The 24,613-nt window shown below is 45.4% G+C and overlaps 1 protein-coding gene across 1 annotated transcript in view; it reads right to left on the reverse strand.

Annotated features, from left to right (window-relative positions):
* Positions 1-209: 209 nt before the first annotated feature.
* LOC144272110 (uncharacterized) overlaps positions 210-24,613 on the reverse strand; it is a 36,649-nt gene continuing 12,245 nt past the window's right edge. Inside the window, exons 4-7 of the mRNA XM_077829960.1 lie at positions 12,800-12,913; positions 12,246-12,377; positions 10,309-11,187; positions 210-4,214 (exon numbers count right to left, since the gene is read on the reverse strand). Of these exons, the coding sequence (XP_077686086.1) occupies positions 3,244-4,214; positions 10,309-11,187; positions 12,246-12,377; positions 12,800-12,913 (2,096 nt within the window). The 3' untranslated portion in view covers positions 210-3,243. The remainder of the gene's footprint in view (positions 4,215-10,308; positions 11,188-12,245; positions 12,378-12,799; positions 12,914-24,613) is intronic.

A 24,613-nucleotide genomic window follows, 5' to 3' on the forward strand; every position in this document is an offset into this window, starting at 1 on the left:
CTATTCTAACCTAACTACTAATCTAACTAACTTTATTAAGTGAACTATATACAATTATATACAAACTATAAAAAGTCAGCTTTCGACTTTGGTCATTTGTCTCAAAGTCCCCAAAAAATCTGAGGTACATTCTGTCAAAGAAAAGTAATATCCAATTGTGAGACCAAACTGCCTTCAGGACAGAGAAAAAAAACCACAACACAGAAGGGTAGAAGACATTTTCAGTTTTATATAAAATGAAATTTCAGAGCAGGTTATATCTGATAACTTAAAATCAAAACAGATTCTCCCATTGTGTTCTCCTCTAGTCCATTCAAACTTTCTTCACTCTGTGCCACCTCATTATTATTGAGTCATATTATGTACAAAAGATTTAGTATCAGATGGGTAGCCATGTTAGTCTGTATCCACAAAAACAATGAGGATTCCAGTGGCACCTTAAAGATGAACGGATTTATTTGGGCATAAGCTTTCATGGGCAAAAACCCACTTCTTCAGATGCATGAAAATTACAGATACAAACATAAACATACTGGCACATGAAGAGAAGGGAGTTATCTTACAAGTGGAGAACCAGTGATAACAAGGCCAATTCAATCAGGGTGGATGTGGCCCACTCCCAATAATTGATGAGGAGGTGTCAATACCAAGGGAGGGAAAATTGCTTTTGTAGTGTGCCAGCCACTCCCAGTCCCTATTCAAGCCCAAATTAATGGTGTTAAGTTGCAAATGCATTGTAGTTCTGCAGTTTCTCTTTGAAGTCTGTTTTTGAAATGTTTTTGTTGCGGGATGGCTACTTTTAAATCTGTTATTGAATGTCCAGGGAAATTGAAATGTTCTCCTACTGGCTGTTGTATGTTACCATTCCTGATGTCTGATTTGTTTCCATTTATTCTTTTATGTAGAAACTGTCCGGTTTGGCCAATGCACATGGCAGAGGGGCATTGCTGCCACGATGGCATATATCACATTAGTAGATGTGCAGGTGAATGATCCCCTGATGGTCTGGCTGATGTGGTTGGGTCCTATGATGGTGTCGCTAGAGTAGATATGGGGACAGAGTAGGCAATGGGGTTTGTTACAGGGTTTGGTTCCTGGGTTAATGTTTCTGTGGTGTGGTGTGTAGTTGCTGGCACAGGCACCGACTCCGTGGGTGCTCCAGGGTGGAGCTCCCACGGGGAAAAATTAATGGGTGCTCTGCACTCACCAGTAGCCAAACTCACCACCCCGCCCCACCTCATCTCCTCTGCTTCCTCCCCTGAACACACTGCATCCCCGCTCTGCTGCCTACCTCCCAGTGCTTGCCACCACCAAATAGCAAGCTCCGGGAGGAGTGGGGAAGAGTGGGAACGTGGTGCGCTCAGGGGAGGGGGCGAGGAAGAGGAGGGGCTGGGGCCGGGATTTGGGGAAGGAGTCAGAATAGGGGCAGGGAGAGGATGGAGTTGGGGCGGGGACTTTGCGGAAGAGGTTGTAATGAGGGCGGGAGGGAGTGGGGATGGGAGCAGAGTGGGGTCGAGCACCCACCGGTGCCGGTAGAAGTCGGCGCTTATGGTTGCTGGTGAGTATTTGCTTCAGTTTGGGGAGCTGTCTGTAAGTGAGGACTGGCCTGCCTCCCAAGGTCTGTGAGAGTGGGGGATTGTATTCCAGGATAGGTTTTAGATCGTTGATGATGTGCTGGAGAGGTTTTAACTGGGGGCTGTACATGATGGGCAGTGGTGTTCTGTTATTTTCCTTGTTGGGCCTGTCCTGTAGTAGGTGACTTCTGGGTAGCCGTCTCACTCTGTCAATCTGTTTCCTCACTTCCCCAGGTGGGTACTGTAGTTTTAAGAATGCTTGATAAAGACCTTGTAGGTGTTTGTCTCTGTCTGAGGGATTGGAGCAAATAGGGTTGTATCTTAGGGCTTGGCTGTAGACAATGGATTGTGTGATGTATCCTGGATGGAAGCTGAAGGCATGTAGGTAGGAATAGCGGTCAGGAGGTTTCCGGTATAGGGTGGTGTTTATGTGACCATCATTTATTTGCACTGTAGTGCCCAGGAAGTGGATCTCTTGTGTGGACTGGTCTAGGCTGAGGTTTATGGAGGGGTGGAAATTGTTGCAGTCCAGGTGGAATTCTTCAAGGGCCTCCTTCTTGTGGGTCCATAGGATGAAGATGTCATCAGTGTAGCACAAGTAAAGATTTAGCTTCATCACAAGGGGGGAAAGCAGCCAACCTTCCCCTCTGCAACAATCCCCGCTCAGTAGGAAAAAGGCCAGAAGCAGCTTTGCCAAGAGATGGAAGCAGAGATGAAAGCACAGAATGATTACTGTGTCTTTGGGATCCATTCAAATTCTCCCTCCAGGATTGAAACTTTCACATCTAGCCCCAGTGAGTCTGATTTACGATCAAAGTGTGATACCTAAGCACAGGGAGCATGCAGAACACGGCATCATGTGACACTTTGGGAGGTGCAGGGGTAGAACGTGGGGAGGATAAACGCTATTGTGATTTACACAGAGACTAATGCTGCTGGGGTGAGAGGGGATTGTGACAGTGATGGGGAAGGAGGGAATCCCTTTGACTCACCCCGTCTCCTTCGGGTGTCACAGAGGGTGAAATGACACGTTTGCTACCCCTACTCTTTTTCTATTTCAATCTATTTTAATTGAGGAAAATGGTAGAAAAAATACTTCTGACCACCACAACCCTGAGCAAGGTGAGAACAACTGGGATTGAGACAATCTGTCCCCAAGGGGAAACATGGTGACTAACAATCACTTTGTAATGGGGAAATGGTATCAACTAGATCCTTGGGGTTTGTCTAGATTAGGAAAAATGATGCGGGTGAGCACAGGTCTAGGGGAAAGCTAACCCCAGCCACTCTACCCAGGTTATGTCTGCACTACAAATGTAGTTGTGTTGTTACAAGATCATTAAACTGAGCAACTACCTCCATGTACAATCCCAGTGGAGACATGGCACAGGTAGCTTTTACCTCAGTGTAGCTAGTCATGGTCAACCCCATCTCCCCCACCTGGCATTGATGGATATTTCTTGCAGGCGGGGGACACAGTCCCAGGTGATATCAGACAGAGGAGTTAATAAAGGATGATGGGATTCACCCCAAAGAGGGGGAAGGGGCAAAAGACAGAGGCAGGCAACTCACATGGAGCTGAGAGACCACATTAAAGAAAATGCTGCAAATTACTTGGGAATTATTTTATAAAAATCTTTGGCCAGCTCTAGTCAAGAGATTTATGGCACTACTTGCCTGTATGGATTCTCTTATGTCTGATAAAAGCTGACCTCCGTCTAAAACTTTTCCTGCACTCAGGGCATGTGAAGGGTCTCTTTACTGTGTGGATTCTCTGATGTGTGATGAGGGTTTTCCTCTCACTAAATCTTTTCCCACACTCAGCGCATGAGTAGGGTCGTTCTCCTGTGTGGATTCTCTGATGTGATATCAGGTGTGAGCTCTGACTAAAACTTTTATGGCACTCAAAGCATGTGTAGGGTCTCTCTCCAGTGTGGATTCTCTGATGTGCTATCAGGTTTGATCTGTGTTTGAAGCTTTTCCCGCACTCAGGGCATGTGAAGGATCTCTCTCCTGTATGGACTCTCTGATGCGTGATGAGGGTTGAGCTCACATTGAAGCTTTTCCCACACTCAGAACACACGTAGGGTCGCTCTCCTGTGTGGATTCTTTGATGTGTAATGAGCTGTAATCTTCCATTGAGGCTTTTCCCACAATCAGAGCATGTGTAGGGTCGCTCTCCAGTGTGGATTCTCTTATGTATGATAAAGGCTGAGCTCCAACGAAAGCTTTTCCCACACTCAGAGCAAGTGTAGGGTCTCTCTCCAGTGTGGACTCGCCGATGTCTGATAAGATGTGAGCTCACATTGAAGCTTTTACCACATTCAGAACACGAGTAGGGTCGCTCTCCTGTGTGGATTCTCTGATGTATGATAAGGCTTGAGCGCTGACTGAAGCTTTTCCCGCACTCAGAGCATGTGTAGGGTCTCTCTCCCGTGTTGATTTTTTTATGGCTAATAAGGTCTGAGCAGCTACTGAAGCTTTTCTCGGGCCCACGCTGACTCTCACAGGTTTCTGCCTCTGCACGACCCAAAGAAACTTTCCCTTTGGATCTTCCTGCTAACTTCCCATGTGGCTCTACTTGCTCAGCATCTTCCTTCTTGTGAGTCTTCTTCTTGTTCTCACTCACCATCCCATCACCTGGAAGGACAGAGAGAGAATCCAGACATAGGTCACTCCCTGTGCCGGGGAGAAAGGAAACTTCAGAGAGCGGAATGGAAAGAAGTGAGAACAAACCAAAGTCAGTGTGAGAGAGAGCAAACAAGAGAGCAAACAAAATAGGATTTGATTTCCACCCTTTATCCCTGCCCTCCCAAATCCCTTCCCCAGAGGACAGAGAGGTGGGCAGTAAATTTTCCCACAGTGCACAACAGTCCTAGAACCAGAGTAGCCATATTTTTTATATTTTGGGGGATGGGGGAGCACTAGAGATTCTGGGTGTGGTTATTTTGACATGGGTCTCAGCACTGTTGTGTGGACGCCAGAGTCCTAGGTTCCAGCACAGGTTAGAAAAGTCTTAACACAGGCTTAGAATACAATACAGACACTCAAGACCAGGGTTTCTTCACATGGGTCTTCTGACTCAATTCCCACTAAACCTGAGATTATATTGCAGTGTAGACATACTCAATGTCTTCTGCTGTAAGTGTTGGAGGAAGGGGTTCTCACACTTCATCAAAAGATTTGCATCATGAGAAAACCACCTGTATTCTATTTTCTCATTTTCTAATCTGCCAGAGTAGCAGGAGATGGAAAAGTGATGCAAATGCATAAGACACAAGAGCAAGCTAAAAGACAAAAGCATAGAATCAGGACTCAACATTCCTGTATCCTGCAGTTTGAACCTGGAGCCTGACACATTCATTCCTTCACTGACCATCATCACGTGCGCAGCATGGAAGTGCTCCTTGTCCAAAGAGGCCATCAGATTGGGATCCACGGGGAAGTAATGTCCTCTGAAGGCTTCAACTATTTCTCTCTTTGCTTCTTGAAACTTTGGACCCAAATGGCAAAGGACAATTGCTCCCAATTTAACCATGGTATTCTTTGGCACCAGAATGAATTCCCCTGAACTAAGGAGCAGTGTTCTAAAAATAAATAGATTATCTGGGCCATAGGTCATCATAGTTTCCATCTCTGAGGTGAAAATCAACCACTGGATACCTGCTATTTCTACCTGAGTTCTTGTCTAATCCTTGGCCTTGGTCGGGGTAACTTGACACTTCTCTGTAGTAGGATCCTTACCAACTCGCACCAAATGTCAATAGTGATAGTGAGGAATAGCTTCCCCCAAAATGCCCAGTTTGTTTATGAGATCTGGTGGCACAGTTCTAAGATAGGGACTAGATCCAGGCCTTGACCAGAATCCCTGTAACCCACCATAGGTGGGGTATTTTTTAAAAACGGGTATAATTCTGAAGCTGTCTCACATTCAACAATGACTTCATTGTATATATATTTGTAGCAAGTACAAGGGGCAAGCTCCTCAAAAATGTCACTTCCATTTTCTCCATCTCTACAGAGATAAGTATTGTGTTTCCCAAATAACAGGCAGCGTGTACCTGATTCGGAAGGAAATGTCTTCAGCGGTAACCTCCTGTAGGGCCTGGACAACAATTGCTTTGGGATCCAAATATATTGGCCTTTTGCCAAGTTCCAAGTCACTAACTGGGGAATACACCTCCCAGATCATCTGAAACTATACTGCCATATGGCCAAGTGAGAAACAAGTGTGTTGACCAGACTAAATTAAAACCCCAAATGCTTCATAACACTAGCTGACAGAACTGGACTAGAGGGATTTGCAATCCAACTACTGAGCAAATTGAGTCAGTATACTCTTCAGCTACACTAAACACAAGTGGAAAAATACTGGTTGTGAAATCACGGTGGTGCTGTCGCAATGACAGCTACCATGTAAGAATGGAATTTTACTGAAACCTGAGTTCTACCATGGAACTATTGTTCTGGAATGTAACTTGCTTATCTAAGTTCCCACAATCAGAACTATTATTCAGGGATGTAAATTGTTTTACTACAAACTACCAGTTTGTCTGGATAAGATATACTGGGATATCAGTTCTTATAAGTGAAAGGTTAAAAGTGTGATAACTGATAAAAATATAAATGTATTATTGTAGCAAATGTAAGTGAAATAGTGGTATTTATAATCAAAATAAGAAAAAGTCAACAGTGCTGTCATAAATATAAAGGGAAGGGTAAACCCCTTTGAAATCCCTCCTGGCCAGGGGAAAGCTCCTCTCACCTGTAAAGGGTTAAGAAGCTAAAGGTAACCTCGCTGGCACCTGACCAAAATGACCAATGAGGAGACAAGATACTTTCAAAAGCTGGGAGGAGGGAGAGAAACAAAGGGTCTGTGTGTCTGTCTATATTCTGTCTTTGCTGGGGATAGACCAGGAATGGAGTCTTAGAACTTTTAGTAAGTAATCTAGCTCGGTACGTGTCAGATTATGATTTCTTTAAATGGCTGAGAAAAGAACTGTGCTGAATAGAATAACTATTTCTGTCTGTGTATCTTTTTTGTAACTTAAGGTTTTGCCTAGAGGGGTTCTCTATGTTTTGAATCTAATTACCCTGTAAGGTATCTACCATCCTGATTTTACAGGGGGGATTTCTTTGTTTCTATTTACTTCTATTTTTATTAAGTCTTCTTGTAAGAAAACTGAATGCTTTTTCATTGTTCTCAGATCCAAGGGTTTGGGTCTGTGGTCACCTATGCAAATTGGTGAGGCTTTTTATCCAACATTTCCCAGGAAAGGGGGGGTGCAAGTGTTGGGAGGATTGTTCATTGTTCTTAAGATCCAAGGGTCTGGGTCTGTAGTCACCTAGGCAAATTGGTGAGGCTTTTTACCAAACCTTGTCCAGGAAGTGGGGTGCAAGGTTTTGCGAAGTATTTTGGGGGAAAAGACGTGTCCAAACAGCTCTTCCCCAGTAACCAGTATTAGTTTGGTGGTGGTAGTGGCCAATCCAAGGACAAAGGGTGGAATATTTTGTACCTTGGGGAAGTTTTGACCTAAGCTGGTAAAGATAAGTTTAGGAGGTTTTTCATGCAGGTCCCCACATCTGTACCCTAGAGTTCAGAGTGGGGGAAGAACCTTGACAAGTGCATATATAAAGTATATTATATTTGAAGTCCTGTGTATTCATGTTAACTTCTCTGAAACTGTATGGTAGGTAGATGCTGCGACCTTTGTAAGAACATCTGCTTTGTATCTGACCTGCAGAATGTAAGCTTAGCAAAAATTAAGATACAAGAAGCTTGTAGAATACACTTAAATACAACAGCTTCTAGGTGTTGTGCTATATCTGGCTACTACAATATATATGAAATTAGGTGAGAGAAAGTCTGTAAATTCTATAGGTTAGCCTATATTAATAGTATATACAGTATGAAAATTATATATAATATCACATACGTTTCCTGAACTGTCCTCATGTTAACATCTTCCAAAATGCTTTTTCACTTACATTAAACAAAGAGCTGAAATATTCTAATTAAGGGCTAGGCACAAACATAGCATAGATAACCTAGGCCTGGAATGTTCAAAACAAAATTCTAGTCTTGTATATACGCCTCACTGTTTTTCTTCAATGAGTGGGGTCTGCATAACTGTCAAAATGTGAAGCATACGCTATGTTGAAACCTACAACATATCCACCACACAGAAGGCGTAGCAATTACTGTCTATGCAAAACATATCACAGAAAATAGAGAAGAAAAATATATTAGATAAAATAATATGGGGAAAATTGGAAACTCCCTCTCCCCATTAGGTATAAATATAGGAGGGATAAGCACAAAATCTCTGAGGCGGTGGACTGCTGCAACTCCTGTCTTCCACACTGATTTGTAACATATCTACTCTTCCTTTCTCTATTATGCCGTATTAATCTTTGTAATAATCATTTACTTATCACTTGATTAAGCCGAGTTATTGGACAACTCTTGCTTTTAATTTATATTGCATGCAAAACAAGTGTGATCATGTCCAATTACTTCAGTTAGTTAGAATCATAGAATATCAGGGTTGGAAGGGACCTCAGGAGATCATCTAGTCCAACCCCCTGCTCAAAGCAGGACCGATCCCTGACTAAATCATCCCAGCCAGGGCTTTGTCAAGCCTGACCTTAAAAACTTCTAGGGAAGGAGATTTCACCACCTCCCTAGGTAACGCATTCCAGTGTTTCACCACCCTCATAGTGAAAAAGTTTTTCCTAATATCCAACCTAAATCTCCCCCACTGCAACTCCTCGTTCTGTCATCTGCTACCACTGAGAACAGTCTAAAGCCATCCTCTTTGGAACCCCCTTTCAGGTAGTTGAAAGCAGCTATCAAATCCCCCCTCATTCTTCTCTTCTGAAGACTAAACATCCCCAGTTCCCTCAGCCTCTCCTCATAAGTCATGTGTTCCAGTCCCCTAACCATGTTTGTTGCCCTCCGCTGGACTCTTTCCAATTTTTCCACATCCTTCTTGTAGTGTGGGGCCCAAAACTGGACACAGTACTCCAGATGAGACCTCACAAATGTCGAATAGAGGGGAACGATCACGTCCCTCGATCTGCTGGCAATGCCCCTACTTATATATCCCAAAATGCCATTGGCCTTCTTGGCAACAAGGGCACACTGTTGACTCATATCCAACTTCTCGTCCACTGTAACCCCTAGGTCCTTTTCTGCAGTTCCACAATTTTGGTATGCCGTTGTTCACTGTTACAGAGCAAAATTTTTTAAATGGTTCTGTTTCCTTGGGAGCATGCCCAATAGCTTGGAGTATTCTTTCCAGATGGCTGAACTGCACTCAAACTTCCTCAAAGGAGGGGTGGGGAAAAGTCACATATAAAATAAGATATTACCGTTTTAGCAAACGGTCATTTGTCTCAAAGTCCCCAATAAATCTGAGGTACATTCTGTCAAACAAAAGTAATATCCAATTATGAGACCAAACTACCTTCAGGACAGAGAGAAAAACCCACAACACAGAGGGGTTGAAGACACTTCCAGTTTCACATACAATGAAATTCCAGAGCAGCATATATCTGATAACTCAAAATCAGAACAGATTCTCCCGGAAATTCAGTTCTTTGCTGATCCATTCAAACCCTCTGATCCATTCAAACTTGCTTCACTCTGTGCCACCTCATTATTATTGAGTCATGTTACTTACAAAAGATTTAGCTTCATCACAAGGGGGAAAAGCAGCCAACCTTCCCATCTGCAAACAATCCCAGCTCAGCAGGAAAAAGGCCAGAAGCAGCTTTGCCAAGAGATGGAAGCAGAGATGAAAGCACAGAATGATTACTCTGTGTTTGGGATCCATTCAAATCCCCCCTTCAGGTCTGTGACTCTTTCATCTTTAGCCCCAGTGAGTCTGATTTAGGATCAAAGTGTGACATCTCAGCACAGAGAACGCTCAGAACATGGCATCACGTGACATATTTGGAGGTCCAGGGATAGAACATGGGGAGGATAAAGGCTATTGTGGCTTACTCAGAAGCTAATGCTGCTGGGGCAAGGGGGGATTGTGATAGTGACGGGAAAGGAGGGAATCCCTTTGATTCACCCCATCAGGTGTGACAGAGGCTGAAATGACACATTTTCCCTACCTTCCTCCTGCTCTTTATTCTATTTCAATCTATTTTAAAAGAGGAAAATGAGGGGGGAGGGATTATCTGTCCAGCACAACCCTGAGCAAGGCGAGAACAACTGGGATTCAGACAATCTGTCCCCCAGGGGGAACTCAATGACTAACAATCACTTTGAAATGGTTAGGGTTTGTCTAGACTAGGAAAAATGATGGAGGTGAGCTCAGGTCAACGGGAAAGCTAACTCCTTGTCTGCAATGCAATGTAGTTGTGTTGTTACAAGAAGATCACTAAGACAAGCAGCTACCTCCATGTACAATCCCAGTGGAGACAAGGCCGTTTTTACATCAGTGTAGCTAGTCAAGGTCAATCCATCTCCCCCACCTGATGCTGATGGATATTTCTGGCAGGAGAAGGACACACTCCCAAGAGATATAAGAGAAAGAAGTTGATAAAGGATGAGGGGAATCACCCCAAAGAAGGGGAAGGGGCAAAAGACAAAGGCAAGCAACTCACATGGAGCTGAGAGACCACACTGAAGAAAATGGTGCAAACTAGGTGGGAATTCGCTAATGTATTTTACAAAAAATATTTGGCGAGCCCTAGTCAAGACATTTATGGCATTACTCGCCTGCATGGATTCTCTTATGTCGGATAAAACTTGAGCTCCAACGAAAGCTTTTCCTGCACTCAAGGCATCTGTAGGGTCTCTCTCCAGTGTGGACTCTCTGATGTCTGATGAGGTATGCACTGACTTTGAAGCTTTTCCCACACTCAGGGCATCTGTAGGAGCCCTCTCCTGTGTGGATTCTCTGATGTGTGATAAGGTGTGAACGCTTGATGAAGCTTTTCCCACACGCGGAGCACTTGTAAGATGTCTCTCCCGTGTGGACTCTCCGATGTCTGATGAAGTATGAGCTGTCTTTGTAACTTTTCCCGCAGTCAGGGCATGTCAAGGATCCCCCTCCTGTGTGGATTTGCTGATGTCTGATGAGATGTGAAGTCACATTGAAGCTTTTCCCGCAGTCAGAACACTTGTAGGGTCGCTCGCCTGTGTGGATTCTCTGATGCCTGATAAGATGTGAGCTCTCACTGAAGCTTTTCCCGCACTCAAAACACTTGTAGGGTCGCTCTCCTGTGTGGATTCTCTCATGTATGATAAGGTTTGAGCTTCGATTGAAGCTTTTCCCACACTCAGAGCATGTGTAAGGTCGCTCTCCTGTGTGGATTCTCTGATGTGTAATAAGGTCTGAGCGCCGAGTGAAGGGTTTTCTGCACTCAGAGCACGAGTAGGGTCTCTCTCCCGTGTTGATTCTTTCATGTGTAATAAGGTCTGAGCCACTACTGAAGGTTTTCTCTGGCCTTTGCTGACTCTCACAGGCGTTAGCCTCTGCACAACTCCAAGAAATTTTCCCTTTGGATCTTCCTGTTAATGTCCCATGTGGTTCTACTTGCTCAGCATCGTCCTGGTGGGGAGTCGTCTTCTTGTTCTCACTCACCATCCGATTGCCTGGAAGGATAGAGAGAGAATCCACACATATGTCACTCCCTGTGCTGCGGATAAAGAAAACCTCAGGGAAAGGAATGGAAAAAGGTGGGAACTACCCAAAATAAGTGCTCGAGAGATAAAAGAAACCAGGATTTGACTTCCACATTTTACTGCCCATCCTCAAATCTCTTCCCCAGAAGACAGAGAAGTGGGCAGTACATTTTCCCATGGTTCACCACAGTTTTAGAGCTAGAGAGGCCACATTTTGGCAGGGGAAACTAGGGACTCTGGAATGTGGTTACTTTGACTCAGGTCAGGGCACTGCTGTGTGGACGCCAGAGCCCTAGGTTCCAGTACAGGTTAAAAAAGTCTTAACATAGGGTTAAAATACCATGTAAACACTCAGGCCAATGGTTTCTTCAAGATCGTTAAGCTGAGCAGCTAACTCCATGTACAATCCCAGTGCAGACAAGGCACAGGTACTTTTTACCTCACTGTAGGGTCAACCCCATTTCCCCAACGTGGCACTGATAGTATTTCTGGCAGGAGGACACAATCTCCAGACAAAGCGTTGTGAAAGAAGGGTGAGGTAGTGAAAGAAGGGTGAGGTACAAAAGACAGAGGCGGGCAACTCCTGTGGACCTAAGAGACCACACTGAAGAAAATGGTGCAAAATACTTGGGAATTAGCTAAGGTCTTATTTTTAAAAATCTTTGGCCAACCCTAGTCAAGACAATTATGGCATTACTTGCCTGTGTGGGTTCTCTTGTGTCTCATAAAAGTTGAGTCCTGTCTAAAACTTTTCCCACACTCAGGGCACATGAAGGATCTCTCTCCTGTGTGGATTCTCTGATGTGCGATAAGGTGTGAGCGCCGATTGAAGCTTTTCTCACACTCAGAACATGTGTATGGTTGTTCTCCTGTGTGAACTCTCCGATGTCTGCTGAGGTTTGAGCTGTGGTTGAAACTTTTCTCACAATAAGAGCATGTGTAGGGTCTCTCTCCCGTGTTGATTCTATCATGTCTAATAAGGTCCGAGAAGCTACTGAAGCTTTTCTCTGGCCTATGCTGACTCTTACAGGCTTTTGCCTCTCCACAGCTCCCAGAAACTTTCTCTCTGGACATTCCTTCTAATGTCCCACGTGGTTCCAGTTGCTCAGCATCCTCCTGCTGTGGATTCTGCTCCTCGTTCTCACTCACCATCTGATCACCTGGAAGGAGAGAGAGAGAATCTAGGCATGGGTCACTCCCTGTGCTGGGGAGAAAGGAAACCCCAGAGACAAATGGGAAAAGGTGGGCCCAAACCAACATAAGTGCCGGAGACATCAAACAAAACAGGATTTGATTTGCACCCTTGCTCCAACCTTCTCTGCCGAAAGCCCTTCACCTGAGAACAGAGAGACGGGGTCATTTCTGGGTCCACACCCCATTCAGGGGGAAGGAAGATTGGGGAGGGGGCTACACCCAAGTGTCAGTCAGGAAAGGTGGGAAGCCAGGAGTGACATCTGCCATGAGGATGCCACACCTGCTAGAAACAATTCTGTATTTGGAAAGCTCACAAGATCTTTGTAGGGAATCCCAAAAGCTTCCTTCATTCATGTAAAGTTTCTGAGTTGTTTAGCTGACTCCTCACCAGTCTGGGCACCTTTCTGGAGCTCTCTTTCCTCACAGCCCTGGAGATCTGGGACCCACGGCTCTTCCCCATTTTCCAGCCGGGAGATCACATCAGGTTTGGAAACTGGAAACCCTACGTAAGAGGACAAAAACAAGAGAGATCAGCAGAATTTCTGGGATATTTGTCACAAAGAACTTTCCAAGATTTTACCCTCAGCTCATTTTTGAGCGTCCTGAAGCCATCTTCCTGGGCTCCAAACAGCAGGACAGTTATTATTATTAGAATCAGAGAATCATAGACTATTAGGGTTGGAAGAGACCTCAGGAGGTCATTTAGTCCAATTCCCTGCTCAAAGCAGGACCAACACCAACTAAATCATCCCAGCCAGGGCTTTGTCAAGATGGCCCTTAAAAACCTCTAAGGATGGAGATTTCACTACCTCCCTAGGTAACCCATTCCAGTGTTTCACCACCCTCCTAGTGAAAACGTTTTTCCTAATATCTAATCTAAACCACACTGCAACTTGAGACCATTACTCCTTGTTCTGTCATCAGCTCCCACTGAGAACAGTCTACATCCATCCTCTTTGGAACCCCCCTTCAGGTAATTGAAGGCTGCTATCAACCCCCACTGACTCTTCTCTTCTGCAGACTAAATAAGCACAGTTCCCTCAGCCTCTCATCGTAAGTCATGTGCCCAGCCCCCTAATAATTTTCGTTGCCCTCTGCTGGACTCCCTCCAGTTTGTTCACATCCCTTCTGTATTGGGGAGACCAAAACTGGACGCAATACTCCAGGTGTGGCCTCATCAGTGCCGAACAGAGGGGAATAATCACTTCCCTAGATCTGCTGGCAATGCTCTTACTAATACAGCCCAATATGCCATTGGCCTTCTTGGCAACAAGGGCACACTGCTGACTCATATTCAGCTTCTCATCCACTGTAGTTCCCAGGTCCTTTTCTGCAGAACTGCTGCTTAGCCACTCGGTCTGCAGCCTTTAGCGGTGCATGGGATTCTTCCTTCCTAAGTGAAGAACTCTGCACTTGTCCTTGCTGAACCTCATCAGATTTCTTTTGGCCCAATCCTCCAATTTGTCTAGGTCACTTTGGACCCTATCCCTACCCTCCAGTGTATTTACCTCTCCCCCCAGTTTAGTGTCATCTGCGAACTTGAGGAGGGTGCAATTAATCCCATCAACCAGATCATTAATAAAGATGTTGAACAAAAGCGGCCTCAGGACCGACTCCTGGGGCACTACGCTTGATACCGGCTGCCAACTAGACATCATGCCGTTCATCACTACTCATTGAGCCCGACAACCTAGCCAGCTTTCTATCCACCTTATGGTCCATTCATCCAATCCATACTTTTTTAACTTTTGGGAAGAAGACTGTGGGAGACCGTGTCAAAACTTTGCTAAAGTCAAGATATATCACATCCACTGCTCTCCCCATATCCACAGTGCCAGTTATCTCATCATAGAAGGCAAACAGGTTGGTCAGCAATGACTCGCCCTTGGTGAATTTATGCTGACTGTTCCTGATCACCTTCCTCTCCTCCAAGTGCTTCAAAATGGATTCCTTGAGGACCTGCTCCATGATTTTGCTGGGGACTGAAGTGAGGCTGACTGGTCTGTAGTTCTCTTTTTTCCCTTTTTTAAATATGGGCACTATATTTGCCTTTTTCCGATCGTCTGGGACCTCCCCCGATTGCCACAAATTTTCAAAGATAATAGCCAATGGCTCTGCAATCACATCCGCCAACTCCCTCAGCACCCTGGATGCATTAGATCTGGACCCATGGACTTCTGCACGTCCAGCTTTTCTAAATAGTCCTTAATCTGTTCTTTCACCACTGAGGACTGCTCACCTCCTCCCCATGCTGTGCTGCCCTGTGCAGCAGTCTAGGAGCTGACCTTGTCTGTGAAGACCAAGGCAAAAAAAGCCTTGACTACTTCAGCTTTTTCCACATCATCTGTCACTACGTTGCCTCCCCCATTCAGTAAGGATCCCACACTTTCCCTGACCGCCTTCTTTTTGCTAACATACCTGTAGAAACCCTTCTTGTTACCCTTCACATCCCTTGCTAGCTGCAACTCCAATTGTGCCTTGGCCTTCCTGATTACACCCCTGCATGCTCTAGCAATATTTTTATACTCCTATCTGTCCAAATTTCCACTTCTTGTAAGCTTCCTTTTTGAGTTTAAGCTCACCAAAGATTTCACTGTTAAAAGCTGATCGCCAGCCATATTTTCTATTCTTTCTGCACTTAGGGATAGTTTGTTCCTGCACCCTCAATAAGGCTTCTTTAAAATACAGCCACCTCTCCTGGACTCCTTTCCCCCTCATATTAACCTCCCAGGGGATCCTGCCCATCAGTTCCCTCAGGGAGTCTAAGTCTGCTTTTCTGAAGTCCAGGGTCCGTATTTTGCTACTCTCCTTTCTTTCTTTTCTCAGGATCCTGAACTCAACCATCTCATGGTCACTGCTGCCTAGGTTGCCACCCACTTCTACTTCCCCTACCACTTCTTCCCTGTTTGTGAGCAGCAGGTCAAGAGGAGCAGAGCACATGTACCAGGGAGTTGTCCCCAACACTCTCCAAAAACTTCCTGGATTGTCTGTGCATTGCTGTATTGCTCTCCCAGCAGATGTCAGGGTGATTGAAGTCCCCAATTAGAACCAAGGCCTGTTATCTGGAGACTTCAATTAGTTCTGCGAAGAAAGCCTCGTCTACTTCATCCTTCTGATCTGGTGCTCTATAGCAAACACCCACCATGACATCACCCCTGTTGCTCTCACCTCTAAACTTAACCCATGTTTATTACAGTAGTGCCTAAGGGCCAATAAAAAATGGGGCCCCATTGTTCTCAGTATTGTATAAACACAGAGTAGTAGATTGTCCATGCCTGAGGAACTTACAGTCCAAATGGACAAGACGCACACCAGGTGGGGGACGGGTTAGAATACATGAGCAGAGTGAACGATGTAATGGCAGACAGACAAGATAAACACAGGCATAACTTGACACCGGGGTTAAAGGACACTATAGGGTACAGGTAGCCCTGCCCCCAGGCCTGCGGAGCATGCTTCAGCTCAAGGAGCAGGTTAGAAGATGCTTATAAGCCCAGGGAAATGGGGGAGAGGGAACAGGCTAAGGGAAAACAGGTCCTTCTCCTGAAAAGCCACTTGGAAGGTTGGACCTGGGATGGACCAGCAACAGTGGTGTGGCCCCCAGGCCGTGCCTTCTCCAAACCCCACCCCCCCTTTTCTCACAACCAACACACCCCACAGGGCTGTGCTCTTTTGAACTCAGGGGGAGCTTGAGTGGGAGATGAGACACCGACCAGAGACCTCGGCAGAGGCCGTTGCCATGGTGGAGAACTATGTGATGTCCTTTGGGTCCAAAGCGGAAGCACCAAAAGCCAGTCTAGTGTACATCCAGGGCCGCAAGTATCACTGAGCCCACAACTCACTGAGGCTCTCCAGGGGTACTTGGACGAATCCTAGTAGACAAGGATGCAAAGACCAACAGAGGAGCCTGGAAGCCCACCCTCAGCTAGCCAGGAGACATTTGCGTCAAGCAGAACAGCCTTATTTGAAGGGGCCATCCCACTCAGGAGAATTAACGGCAAAACCTGGGGGCTGCTTGCATGTGAGCAGCCAGGCCATTTAAGATGGGACTGCCCATTCAGGGACTATAATTATGGGCCGGCCTGGAGAGCGGATAACTGGTCTCAGAAAAGGGCCCCAGGGAAATGGAGTAAAAGTACAAGACAGACTCTGGCTGCAGCCAGACTTTAGTCAGTGAGCGATTGGTGGAGTCGGAAGGAGAATCTAGAGGCATGATCTGCTGCCAGTGTATCCATGGGACATACAACCCTGTTTGATGAGACCAACTCACTGTGCAAGACCACGCTGAGACAGTGCAGGCCAGAGTGGCCAAAGACCTGGCCCATCTGGTCATACTTTGGCATGAATGGAAGTTTTTCAAGGACGATGTCCAGGGAAGGCATGGAGCATCTGCAGAGGGGCTAAAGCCCGGACTGGAAGAACCAGGAGGACAGGAGATGGCCATGGTGGCTACGAGGAGGTGCCACGAGGCGATGGCTCCATTGGAAGCCAAAGATCTAGGAGAGAGAAAGCATGCTGACGGATAAATGACTTTTCACCTGAACTTAACTGGAGGAGTGAGGGCCTGCTACCATCTCTCAACCTGGACCTGCTGTCTAGCAAATAAACATTGTGGAAGAGCAAAGGAGGGACCCAACCCTGAGTCAGGTTTACGAACGTCTCACCCATGTAAATGACAAAGTGTGAGACCCACAGCAGATGAAATAGTGGCCCTATTTCTAATAGGGGAGGTCAGAATGCAGCTTTGGTACCCTGGAATTTCCAAAGGGGAGGTGCTTCAATTGGCCTATGCAGTGCTGTGCCGGGGCACTTGGGGACAGAGAAGACACTCAACAGAGTGACCATGGAGTTCTACTGGCCAGGCATCCACCCCAGAGGTACAGGACTATTGTGCCTCCTGCCCCAGGTGCCAGTGGGTGAGCCAGAAAAAGATTTTAAAGGCCTCCCCGGTACTACTCCCCAGTGCAGGGGTCCCTCTGACTGCCAGGGGCTGGGATTGGGGGACAGGGGAAGGATCAATGGATGATTGCTCTGTTGTGTCCATTACCAGTGGGAGCCGCGATCGGCCGAACCTGCGGACGCGGCAGGTAAACAAACTGGCCCGGCCCACCAGAGGCTTTTCCTGCACAAGTGGCATCCAAAGTTTGGGAAACACTGCTCTAGACCATTTATAAATATGTTGAACAGCACTGGTCCCAGTACAGATTCCTGCAGGACCCCGCTGTTTACCTCTTTACACTATGAAAACTGACCATTTATTCCTACCCTTTGTTTCCTATCTTTTAACCAGTTACTAATCCATGAGAGGATCTTCCCTCTTATCCCATGACTTCTTAGTTTGCTTAAGAGCCTTTGGTGAGGAATTTTGTCAAAGCCTTTCTGAAAGTCCAAGTACACTATATCCACTGGATCACCCTTGTCAACATTTGTTGACTCCTCAAATAATTCTAATGGATTGGTAAGGTACGATTTCCCTTTACAAAAGTCATTTTGACTCTTCCCCAACAATTAATCACAGTTAACTCATCCAATTAATTCAGAAAAATTAATTGTGATTAAAAAAGTTAATTGTGATTAATCACAGTTTTAATCACACTGTTAAACAACAGAATACCAATTTAAATTTATTACATTTTTTGGATGTTTTTCTATATTTTCAAATATATTGATTTCAGTTACAACACAGAATACAAAGCGTACAGTGCTCACTTTATATTATTATTTTTTATTACAAAACGAGAGCCAACGTAATCCAGAAACTAGCAGGTACAACCTGGGTGCATCAGCATCAGTGTTGCGAACATCTACAATAGCACTTGTATATTCGGTACCTGAATATTGTGCACCGGTATGGAGCAGATGCAGTCACACACGACTTTGTAGCTGGTATTGCAAGGTATTTATGTGCCAGATATACTAAACTTTCATTTGCCCCTTCATGCTTTGGCCAGCATTCCAGAGGACATGCTTCCATGCTGATCATGCTCATTACAAAAATTATGAGTCAATTAAATTTGTGACTGAACTCCTTGGGGAAGAATTGTATGTCTCCTGCTCTGTTTTACCCACATTCTGCCATATATTTCATGTTATAGCAGTCTCAGATGATGACCAAGCACATGTTGTCATTTTAAGAACACTTTCACTGCAGATTTGACAAAATGCTAAGAAGATACCAATGTGAGCTTTCTAAAGATAGATAGAGCACTTGACTCAAGGTTTAAGAATCTGAAGTGCCTTCCAAAATCTGAGAGGGATGAAGCGTTGAGCATGCTTTCAGAAGTCTTAAAAGAACAACTCTCTGATATGGAAACTACAGAACCCGAACCACCAAAAAACAACCTTCTGCTGGTGGCATCTGACTCAGATCATGAAAATGAACATGTGTTGGTCTGCACTGCTTTGGCTCATTATCAAGCAGAATGGATGTATATCCTCTGGAATGGTGGTTGAAGCATGAAGGGGCATATGAATCTTTAGCGCATCTGGCACGTAAATATCTTGCGACGCCAGCTACAACAATATCATGCGAATGCCTATTCTCACTTTCAGGTGACATTGTAAACAAGAAGCAGGCAGCATTATCTCCCGTAAATGTAAACAAACTTGTTTGTCTGAGTGATTGGCTGAACAAGAAGTAGGACTGAGTGGACTTCTAGGTTCTAAAGTTTTACATTGTTTTATTTTTGAATGCAGGTGTTTTTTTTTTTTTTTTTTTACATAATTCTACATTTGTATGTTCCACTTTCATGATAAAGAGATTGCACTACAGTACCTGTAATGGGGGATTGGAAAAATACTATTTCTTTTGTTTGTTTACAATGCAAATATTTGTAATAAAAAATAAATATAAGGTGAGCAGTGTACACTTTGTATTCTGTGGTCCCATCCAGGGATTGCCATACCAGTGTGGATAGCCTTGAGGATATGGAGATTGTGCTGTAATGCGTCTCCCAGTTGTAGGTAACTGAATCTGGGGAGAGTATTGAGAGGAAAACATTTGGTCATCATATTCTTCTTCCTCGTCCTCATCCTCCCACACTTCATTGGAGGGGCTTGAAGTGGTAGGGGAGTACTGAAGGTAGGGTGCTAAAGATCTTGGTGACAGACGGGTGCCGAGAAGAGGAGAGTCAGGAGCATGGGACACCCTTAATTCCTCTGCCTGTAAAAACTGCGGTGGAGCTGACTGACCAGGAGTCGGTGCCGGTGTAGCTGGTGGAGGCAGAGTCCGCTGGGGCATCTGCTGGCGCACTGAAGGGTGTCCCAGGGGCGCAAGCTGGCTCCGCGGAGTCGGAGTCCCTGAGGGAGGTGCTGCAAGGGAGGCTGGAGACCTCAGGAGGCTCGGTGCTGAGAGCGGCAGCTGTAAAAGCAGCGCCGCGAGATCAAAGAATGGTGCCACAGCCACCACTTGTACTGCCAGCACTGTAGCAGCTCTCGGCACCGAACTGACAGAGGTGGCCAAAGGAAAGCTGAAAGAGGCAGGCACCTGGAAGCCCTGAGCCTTGGCACCCTCTAGTGGGGCAGCCAACTCACGGTCGGAGCCTGAGGTGTCTGCCGCGTGGAAGGTGCTGAGCTGCGGAGCGGCAGTTACCGGAAACAGGAGAGCCGGTTTTAACTTGTTCCCTGAGGAACGGCTCCTGAGGGGAGAGGAAGCTGGCCCTTTTTTTGCTTTTGTTTTGCCTCTCGGGGGTGTCACAGAGGTTTGCTGGCCAGGGTCAGACGCAGGTCTGAGGAAGTTTTCCAGGAGCAGCATTTTAAGTCTGAGCTCCCTGTCCTTGCAGGTCCGCACTTTCAATTTGTTGCAGTGGATGCATTTTTGGGGTACATGAGACTCCCCCAACCAGTGTTTTTTTGTTTTTCTTTTTTGCTGGTTCGGGTTCTGTAGTTTCCACGTCAGTTGCTCTTTTAAGACTTCTGTATAGCATATCTGGCATGTAAATACCTTGCAGCACCAGCTAAAAAAGTGCCATGCGAATGCGTGTTCTCACTTTCTGGTGACATTGTAAATGAGCAGAGGGCAGCATTACCTCCTGTAAATGTAAACAAACTTGTTTGTCTCTTAGTGATTGGCTGAAAAAGAAGTAGGACTGAGCGGACCAGTAGGCACTAAAGTTTTACATTGTTCTGTTTTTGAGTGCAGTTATGTAACAAAAAAAAATCTACATTTATAAGTTGCATTTTCACGACAGATATTGCACTACAGTACTTGTATGAGGTGAACTGAAAAATACTATTTATTTTGTTTATCATTTTTACAGTGAAAATATTTATAAACAGAAATATACATTTTGATTTCAGTTACAACATACAATATAATATATATGAAAATGTAGAAAACCATCCAAAATATTTTATAAATTTCAATTGGTATTCTATTGTTTAACAGTGCAATTAAAACTGCGATTAATTTTTTGTCGTTATTAATATTTTTTGAGTTAATCACATGAGTTAACTGTGATTAATCGACAACCCTAAAAATCATTTCATTTTTCCTAACCAGGCCTTGAAGTATGTCATTATCCTCAACTCTTGGGTACAACTGAAAATCCTTCTGCCTCTTTTTTTCTTTTTTTTGTTAGTCCAAAATTTTGCCATTCCTCTTTTTTGTATTTTTCTGTACTAGGCTTTCTTAAAACGTTTTTAGCTAATTTATGTGCCATTTAATTCCCTCTTATCCCGATATGCTGTGGGATCCAACCTAACGCTACATGTATCCCCAACTCTACTCCGTTATTGGAAATATAATTTCATTGATGAAATTATTTTACATACAGAGACACCCTTTTTTTATCACCATAAATCCTGAGATTGAGTTAAAAAAAATGACTTTCTCTGTTGGGCATACATCCCAGATCCAATTTAATGCTCGTATTATTTCTGCTAGTTTGGCCGTCATGACAGCTGCAAAATCAGATATTCTTTTAGATATACTAATTCCAAAGTTTGGTGTACAATATTTTGCCCCTACTACTTCTGTTTTTTCTTGTTTGGACCCATCTGTACATATTTCACAAAACTGACTCGTTTTCATCTATATATTGGTACACTTCATAATACCGCCTGTTGCTTTTCCCCCTTCAGTTTATAAAATAAGTCTAAATCCACATTTGGACATGTGACTTTCCATCCATAACCAATTTTCCCAAGACTAAAAGTTTTGACTGTGTTTAGCTTTTCCTTTCAACTTCTGCACCTACATTTTAACTCGAACAGCATGTGGAGGTCTAACCAGTTGTGCTATAGTTCATCTATTGAATTCCCAGCCATCCTCACATTTATTGGGTACTTTCATCATTGCAACCAAGGCTGGTGGAAGCCAGAGAGGGCTGTGGGGCTGCAGACAGGCTGCGGGATCAGAGCTGATGACTCAGGGCTGTCTAGGACACACATACTCAGGGCGTGACCTGCATGCTGGTAGGCTGATTCTCAGCAGCCCAGGTTGGGAGCTACAGCAGCAAAGCATTGTGAGGCACCCAGAGTTGCAGGGCTAGTAGTGACAACCCCCGCACTGGCGTGCATTGCCGCCAAACCCGATGACAGCCGCTGACTTCCTAATATTTTGTCTTTTCACTTGCTTCTCCTTCTCTCATCACTGCTCAGTTCCAATGGCACCCTATACATCACCCCCTTCGCTCCAGGATCAGACTTTCGTAGTTAGCAACTTATTTTAACTTTCCCTAGCATTGCAGTTTTTAGCAGTTCATCAACTTGCTCTTTGTTCTTACATTCAGCTACAGTTCATCTTGCAACCCGGTCACCTACTCTCATTGCTTTGGTGAGGGATTTAGTTATAACAATTCAGGTTAGTTCCTTCCTCCGCTTTGGTTTTTTACTAGTATCATCATCTGAGTCTGCTTCTATTTTATTTTTCTTTTCTACTTGAATCCATTTCCCCTCCCTACTATGCTTTCCTTCACTTACCGAAGTGACTACCTTTTAGGGTCAGAAAATATTCCATCTCCGCCCCTGCCTGCTTCTCTCCTCTCCGCCAAGACCCGCCCTCCACCTAGCTCCCCCTCCTCTGGCCAGCAGGCAATCAGTTAATTACCTCCCAGGTGCAGCACATAACTAATTAGGTTCTCTCCTTTGTCTTATAGGTGATGGGGAGGAAACCCCATCACATATGCCCCCCCCTTCAAAAACCTTGCTCCAACCCCTACTAAGGTCTACAAGCTGTGCCTCCATCGGATCATGTGCTTCATTGCTTCCACATCCCCCTTCAGCTGGCGCACCTCCTGGAGCAACTGATCCTTCTCCTGGAGCGCCCCCAGCAAGTCTCCTCTGTCTCTCTCAGCTGCAAATCGCACTCTTTGCATGGTTTCATCTGTTTCCTGGATCTCAGCTACATGTGTTACCAAGACTGCAGAGCCAGCTTTCCCCAGGGCCTCTGTATTCACCTGACTTCAAGTTGCTTCCTCGCGGTGGTAACAATCCTGTCTCCCAGTTTCTCCCCATTTCTGACCAAGCAGGTCTTTTGGGTGGGTGTATGCTCTACTGCCATTAGAGTTGGGTTCCCTTTGCCTGTAACTACAGCTTTTGAGCTGTGGGTTACCCACACTCTTTCCTGTTCACTCATTCCACCCTCAGGGTGGCCATCTAGGATCTCTTTGTAGGGCCCATCCATTCTCCACCCACCAGAGTCATATGTGGTGGGCAGAGGTTGTCCCATAATTTCACTTCAACGCACAGGTACACACACTGGGGTGGAGGCACACTCTTCATTCTCACCCTCTTTGTTTTGTTGGGGAGTTTGCTGGTTTCCCTCCTCCTCATGGTTACCCCTTTCTTTATTTTCTCTCTGGCTTGTATTCTCCTGTCTGACCTTTCTGTGGTTAATGGCTCTTTCCCTCCACCATGCCTCCTCACCCAGACACCCAAGAACGCGGGGGGGGACTCCGGGCACCCAACCCAGCCCAAGCAACAGAAGGCTTTCATTCAAGAAGTTTTACAGTGGCCTTTTCCTTCCCTCCTACCCTCCTCCCACATCCCACCCAGGCTACCTTGTGAGTTATCTCCCTATTTTTATAATCAATTAATAAAGAATACATGTTTTTTAAAAGATAGTGACTTTATTTCCTTTGCAAGCAAGCTGTGATCGAAGGGGGGAGGGCAGGTGGCTTACAGGGAATTTAGAGGCACACAGTACCCTGGCCAGTCATGAAACTGGTTTTCAAAGCTTCTCTGATGGGCAGCTCTTCCTGCTGTGTTCTTATAACAGCCCTGGTGTCTGGCTGCGCATATTCAGCGGCCAGGCGATTTACCTCAACCTCCCACCCCACCATAAATGTCTCCCCCTTATTCTCACAGAGATTGTGGAGCACACAGCAAGCAGGAATAACAATGGGAATATTGGTTTCGCTGCGGTCTGAGCGAGACAGTAAACTGTGCCAGCGACCCATTAAACGTCCAAATGCACATTCTACCACCATTCTGCACTTGTTCAGCCTATAGTTGAAAAGCTCCTTACTACTGTCCAGGGTGCCTGCGTACGGCTTCATGAGCCAGGGCATTAAGGGGTAGGCTGAGTCCCCAAGGATAACTATAGGCATTTCAACATCCCCAACAGTTATTTTCTGGTCTGGGAAGTAAATCCCTTCCTGCAGCCATTTAAACAGACCAGAGTTCCTGAAGACGCGAGCGTCACGAACCTTTCCCGACCATCCCACGTTGAGGTTGGTGAAACATCCCTTGTGATCCACCAGTGCTTGCAGTACCATTGAAAAGTACCCCTTATGGTTTATGTACTGGCTGCCCTGGTGGTCCAGTCCCAAGATAGGGATATGGGTTCCCTCTATAGCCCCACCAGTTAGGGAATCCCATTGCAGCAAAGCCATCCACTATGAGCTGCACATTTCCCAGAGTCACTACCTTCGATTGCAGCAGCTCAATGATTGCGTTGGCTTCTTGCATCACAGCAACCCCACAGTAGATTTGCCCACTCCAAATTGATTACTGACTGACCAGTAGCTGTCTGGTGTTGCAAGCTTCCACAGGCTATTGCCACTCGCTTGTGAACTTGTGAGGGCTGCTGTCATCTTGGTATTCTTGCGCTTCAGGACAGGGGAAAACAAATCACAAAGTTCCATGAAAGTGCCCTTACGCATGCAAAAGTTTCGGAGCCACTGGGAATAATCCCAAACCTGCAACACTATGTTGTCCCACCAGTCTGTGCTTGTTTCCCGGGCCCAAAATCGGCATTCCA

Source organism: Eretmochelys imbricata, chromosome 11 (assembly GCF_965152235.1).
Source record: "Eretmochelys imbricata isolate rEreImb1 chromosome 11, rEreImb1.hap1, whole genome shotgun sequence".
NCBI classification, from domain to species: domain Eukaryota; kingdom Metazoa; phylum Chordata; order Testudines; family Cheloniidae; genus Eretmochelys; species Eretmochelys imbricata.